At 46.1% G+C, this 6,176-nt stretch overlaps 1 protein-coding gene across 3 annotated transcripts; it reads right to left on the minus strand.

Moving 5' to 3' along the window:
- Window positions 1–699: 699 nt before the first annotated feature.
- On the minus strand, window positions 700–2,844 carry kcna4 (potassium voltage-gated channel, shaker-related subfamily, member 4). Of its 3 annotated transcripts, none has more exons than XM_053316411.1 (2): window positions 2,669–2,844; window positions 700–2,587 (listed from the first exon to the last, which is right to left on the minus strand). In XM_053316411.1, exons 1-2 carry the CDS (start codon window positions 2,842–2,844, stop codon window positions 700–702), a joined length of 2,064 nt encoding a protein of 687 aa, XP_053172386.1. The 3 variants fall into 3 exon arrangements, with proteins under 3 accessions (XP_053172386.1, XP_053172378.1, XP_053172372.1); XM_053316403.1 differs by having other exon boundaries at window positions 700–2,584; window positions 2,666–2,844; XM_053316397.1 differs by having other exon boundaries at window positions 700–2,844.
- Window positions 2,845–6,176: the final 3,332 nt, after the last annotated feature.

Below are 6,176 nucleotides of genomic sequence, written 5' to 3' on the forward strand. Positions count from 1 at the left end.
TAAAAGTTGGAACAGCAACAAAAGAAGACGTTTATCTGTCTTCGACTTTTCCTTTCTTGGAATCCATTTTTTTACTGGCAGCGCATGAAAGGGTTTATTAATATTGTTAGTTTGTTCTATTTAAGGAAAGTTACTCATTCTTCAGCTAAGTGGTCAGAGGATGACTAAATTATTGCCATTTTCATGGCCTACAGTTTCTGTCTCGAAAATAAAAATTTGACAAACCCGCGCAAATTCTACATTAGTGCAAACAAATGTTAACTTTATTGCATAACAGCAAAACGATCATCCCTACCCTTTTCTATTATTGACAGATGAAACTCATAAAGTGCGAATGCATAGCCTGTCTTATCTAGAATTTCGATTTTGTGTCCGATTTGGAAGCCCACACAGGTTAGATGAATTAAATACTTAACCCATTAGGCCAATGTTGGTGATAATTGTTCCTACAGTGTTCAACAGTGTGAAGAGGATGTGAGAGAGACTATTGTTCTGAGATTGTAACCAGCCATAGGAGAGAATGAAACATTTAACCTGCCAAATGGTGACCTGTGAGTGCGTGTACGTGTGTTATGGGAGCTCTGACACGTGCGTAAAACTTGTGTTAGGGTGACCATCTGCTGTTGGGCATACAGTATCTTTATAGGGTGTATTCTTCTTTAGAAAAAAACGAAAGAAAAAACGAAACACTACTTGTAATCACACGTCAGTCTGAATGGATTTTGAGTTAGTACTGTTTTTTCTGCTTATGTCTGTGCCGTTTCCTTTACTGGGGCTCTTGTCCAGCCCGCAAAGCGACTCCGTCACCCCTTCCTCCATCTCCATATACTCCGCTTTGTCACCCAGTGAGGAGCCCGAGGGCGAGCCTTTGAATTTCCTTAGAAAGTCTGGGAAATACGGGCAGCCCGGTGGCATGCTCTCCACCACCGGTGTCTGGACTTCGTTATCCGTCTCCCTGTGGTAAAAGTAGTTGAAGTTGGACACTATGACCGGCACCGGGAGCGCGATGGTTAACACACCCGCAATCGCGCAGAGGGAGCCCACTATCTTCCCACCGACAGTGATGGGCTTCATGTCTCCGTAGCCCACCGTGGTCATGGTCACCACCGCCCACCAGAAAGCGTCGGGGATGCTCGTGAACTGAGAGGTGGGCTCGTCCGCCTCGGCGAAATACACCGCGCTGGAGAAGAGGATGACACCTATGACCAGGAAGAAAATGAGGAGGGCCAGCTCCCTCATGCTGGCGCGCAGGGTATGACCCAGGATCTGAAGCCCCTTGGAGTGCCTGGACAGTTTGAAGATGCGAAACACCCTGACCAGGCGGATTATTCTCAGGATGGCAAAGCTCATCGCTTGCTGCCCGTTGCCTTGGTGCTGCGCCAGGTCCGTGCCGAGAGTTATGAAATAAGGCAAAATGGATACAATGTCTATTGAGTTCATAATGTTTTTAAAGAAAACCGGTTTGCTCGGACACGCAAAGAAGCGGACTATAATCTCAAAGGAGAACCAGATGATGCAAACCGTCTCCACGATGAAAAACGGGTCGTTGAAAGGGGTAAATCCGTGGTCAGGTTGAGTGGAGTTGTGTCGTGGCTGTAGGTACTCTTTTTCATCCCTGAACTCCGGCAGCGTCTCCAGGCAAAAAATGACAATAGAAATAACTATAACCAAGACGGACACGACCGCTATCCCCCTGGCAGGGCTGGAGCTCTCCGGATACTCAAAAAGCAGCCAAATTTGGCGCTTGAACTCGTCCTCAGGCAGAGGCTTTTCCTCCTCTTTGACAAAACCCTCATCCTCACGAAACTTTAGTATCGCCTCCTCCCCGAGTTCATAAAACTTCACCTCCTCGGAGAAGATGTCAAACGGGACATTGGCTGGTCTTTTCAACCTCCCCCCTGACTGGTAATAGTAAAGAATGGCGTCAAAACTTGGTCGGTTCCGATCGAAGAAGTATTCGTTCCTCAGCGGATCGAAGTACCTGATTCGCTTGTCGGGGTCTCCCAGGAGAGTGTCCGGGAACTGAGTGAGAGTCTTGAGCTGAGTTTCAAACTTCAGACCCGACACGTTGATGACAACTCTCTCGCAGCAGCCACCCTCGTTGTAAACATTTTCGTATCCGGACTGAGGACGCCTGTCAGTGATCGAGACGGTCTCCTCATCATCCATGTTACACAGAAAACTCGACCTTTTGCTTCCCCGACCCCCTCCCACCACTACCACCTCCTCCTCCTCCTCTTCCTCCTCAGCTCCCTCGGCCTCTTCCTCCTCTATCATGATGTCCTCCTCGGATCCGAGCAGCGCCAGCTCCGAGTGGCGCAGGTCCCCTCCGAGAGTGGTCCGGCTGCGTCTCCACCGTCCGACCCCGCGCTGCTTTTTCCTTTCTCTGAGAACCCTCTGCTGCTGCTCGGGCTCCTGCTGGTGCTGTGGCGGCTGCGAGGAGGAGGAGGAGGCGGAGGTGGAGGAGGAGGAGGAGGGGCGCGAGGCGGTACCGCCGCTGCTGATGTTGGCGTTCGAGGAGGAGGAGGAGGAGGAGGCGGCGCGAGACTGATGCTGGCGGTTGTTAAGGAGATGAGCGCTCGAGGAGGAGGAGGAGGAGGAGGAGGTGGTGGAGGTGGACCCCCCGGCGCCGCCACCACCACCACCACCACCACCACTACCACCTCCTCCTCCTTCTCCCTCTGCACCGGATCCACCTTCGGAAGCGGCCGTAGCAGCCGCCGCTCTAGACTGGGCAACCTGGCGCTCCCTCTCGCGCTCCCTCTCCCGTGCGCGAGCTTGGGCATATCCGTAAGGCAGGTGACTATTGCACCCGCCGTCCGCACCCACCATGGCAAACTCCATTTTAAGTCAATGAGCGGTTCGGTCCGTGAGCGCTATAGTACCCGCCTCAGGGCGATGTGGATGCAGGCCAGAGGATAAAAGTTGAGAGCGAGAATATGAGGCATCAACCGGTTCGACCAATCAGTGGTGAATATGAGTCAAAATAACAAACACACCTCAATTAGGTCCATGTTGAGTGCAGTCCATGTGGTTACTTACATGATAGGAGATACTGATCAGCCTATCTTCCCGTTTAGACACAGGCCTCCAGTATTTTATGACATCATTACCATAACCAAAAAATGTAAGGGCCGGTGGCATAGCCTGTTACGCAGACGCTCTGTGTCCAACTTGCAGCGCCCGTTTATTTGTTCAGCATTATAAATCACCAAGTCAACAAGCGACGCCAAAACAGTCTCTGCTCGGTTTCTCCGGTGCCCATCAGGTGGTTAATTTCTTCATGACTAGGGCTTGCGCCCCAAATGCGTCTTTTGATCCTCCATGGTCACTCCTGGTTGCCATTTTATGTGATGAGATTCAAATAAAATAATAATATCGGAATCGGAATGACTTTATTCCTCTGACGCTCTCTGGAGCTGCGAGAAAAAGAGAAGACAAGAGAAAACAGCAGTTGGGTTAGGCACAAAAAAAAAAAAGATGTATTCATGTTGATGTCTGTTGTTTTGGCGACGGTTAAGTCCACGTTATTACGCATCTTTTGCATTGTAAGACATCAGAACTTAATTGGCATATTAGTATTATTATAATTGAGTGGACGTCAAGGTATGATAACGGAAATGAATGCATGTTCAGAACAGACATTACGCACGAAATTTTCGGCTCACTAAAATAGCCTCCCTTCATTCTGACATTCATACTTACATCTGAAAAGGGGGGCACACGAAAATTGCCTCAGCCCCCCTACAAACAAATCTGCTGGAGGAGGAGGAAGAGGATGAGGAGGTAGGCTAGGTGAGGATGCAGTTCTTCGCTTTTGCCCAAATTCCCGTCTTGATTTTGGGGGGTAATAACACTAATCCCTCGTCGTAACCAACCAGCGACCATATAATCCACTATGTACATCCGTGCTCTGACGCACTCTGAGGAGGACACTTTTTTGGCTGCGTCTCGACGTCTTGTCTCAATTCAACAGGATCTGTTGCCACTTCAGCCCCCGTTTCTGCTGCATCGCTCCTGGTACTGGCAGCAATAATGATCATTTAAGGAGAGAGACAGAGAGAGAGAGTGTGGGGAGAAAGAAAAAAAACAGAAGCAGGTGTGCAAGAAGCGAGTTGGCATCAATGACAGCTCCGCACAGTCACGGCGAAAAGACGCGAGGGTGGGTAAAAGTTTACGTTCACGCAGGCGAGGGGAAATGGCCCCAAGTCTGAGCATCACACATCTGTCTGTCTGCCGCTGTAGCCCTACCTATACTCCTGTATCCCTCCCATTGTGTGTGTGTGTGTGTGTGTGATGATGGAGAGGCTCGGTGAGAAAGTCGTCCATGTACTGCAGCGTGTGCAGGCGGTGCTCGGTCCTCCCCCAGTGGATGCAGCCGGTCACTGCGCACCGTGCTGCAGTCTCACACCGGAGACTCCTCTGCCCTTCACCATCACTGCCGGGTGGCAACCGGTGTCCTTACCCCCCAAAAAGTAACGCATTACTCTCCATTTATCCCTAAAGTAACGACAATACGTGTGACTCACCAACAGTAGAGAGTAAATGGTTGTTGCAGTCTCAGTTTTCAGTTAAACCCACCCTCCCAACAGATCAAACCACTGTCTGTCTTTATCCTGTTTTAGTCTTATAAAATATTCTGGGGAAACGTGGGTGCACACTTACAGCTCAGAAATCTGTATTGAACCATTTTCAACATTCTCAATAAGATAACTGTAACCAAAATCATCCACATACAGTAAAGATTTCACCTGATCCTACACAAATAAATTAAACTACCATCAAAAATATGAAATCCAGTGTTCTCTGTGAATAATCAGACTTTGATATTCAGCTAATTTTAAGTTATGAAGAAATGTGAGCCACAAATACAGGTTTTTGTTTTTGCAATTTTTATGCACATAAACACAACAAATTTTAAAGCTTCTCAACTAATTTCTTTAAACCTCCATTAATATCTGTTTTGGGGCTTCAGTTTGCATCAAAATCTTGATATTTCAGCCTCTTCCTATGTGAATAAACAGAGACATTGTATAATATGTGCCTTGTGTTGTAATTGTATTACATTCTTTATATTGTAAGTATTATGTATATTAATATTTGTTTTTGATTAAGTAAGGGAAGCCAAAAGGTGAATGGCACCAAATTCAAAAATGAATTGTTTCATTCATTTCTAGCTCTTTTCTGTACTATACAGCCCTGGAATAGTTCAGTGAGTGTTTCCTAAAGCCACAGAGAGAAGAAACCGTTGAATGTTGGGATGTAAAGTCAGCAGTTGCTCCACAGTCGAGTAATGAGCTGTTACAGTACAGCTGTTGCCCACTGCAGTAGAAAACGATCTTACACTAAACCTTGGTGGTATAAAACTTTGCAATATAAAGACACAAGACATCAGAGGCAAACACAGCCTGTAAAATAATAATATCACTTGTAGATATATCTGATATAAAATCTGCACATGATTCCCATCACATTGGGAATGAAAGACTTTTAAAAAATACTCTTTTTTTTTGCCAACAGCACACAAAACATTTCCAAGTGTCACTGCAGAGAAATATCAATACTTCATCCAAGAGTAGTTGGGGTTTATTCTTTGACAGGTAGACTACAAACCGTGATCCAAATGCAAACAAAAGATTCAGTCCCACCACCAAAATTTAAGTTTAACACAAGAAAACTTCTAAATTGAAGTTACTCATGATGTCTAATCTGTTGCAGATGTTGTTTACAACATTAATGTCTTTAAACACAGCGGTAAAAGTGGTGACAAACAGACAAATAGCAGAATATGAATCATTAAGACAATCTCTATAATTACAAATTCAAATGGAAAACAAACCAGGATGGGGTCTAAAACATGGCATCTGTTTTAAAACTTGAAAGTGGCACACTAACTCATAAGGTTATTATAATGAACATATAGTACTCAGTCTAGGAGCATATACTGTAGAGACTCAGTCCGAGGGTTCAACCAGGAAATATATGCCCCCAAACACAATTTCATCTTCATATGACTATTATGACAATTATCCATCCATGTACAGTCCATATTTAACATCACACCCCTCCTTTCTCTTCTGCTTTCTCTCTGAAAACACAGCTGTTGTATCATATTTTTTGCAAAAGTTGCAGCCGCTTTCAGAACCAGAGTCGTTGGGAAATAGAAGTATAAAACA

Source organism: Scomber japonicus, chromosome 1, assembly GCF_027409825.1.
Source record: "Scomber japonicus isolate fScoJap1 chromosome 1, fScoJap1.pri, whole genome shotgun sequence".
Lineage (NCBI taxonomy): Eukaryota > Metazoa > Chordata > Actinopteri > Scombriformes > Scombridae > Scomber > Scomber japonicus.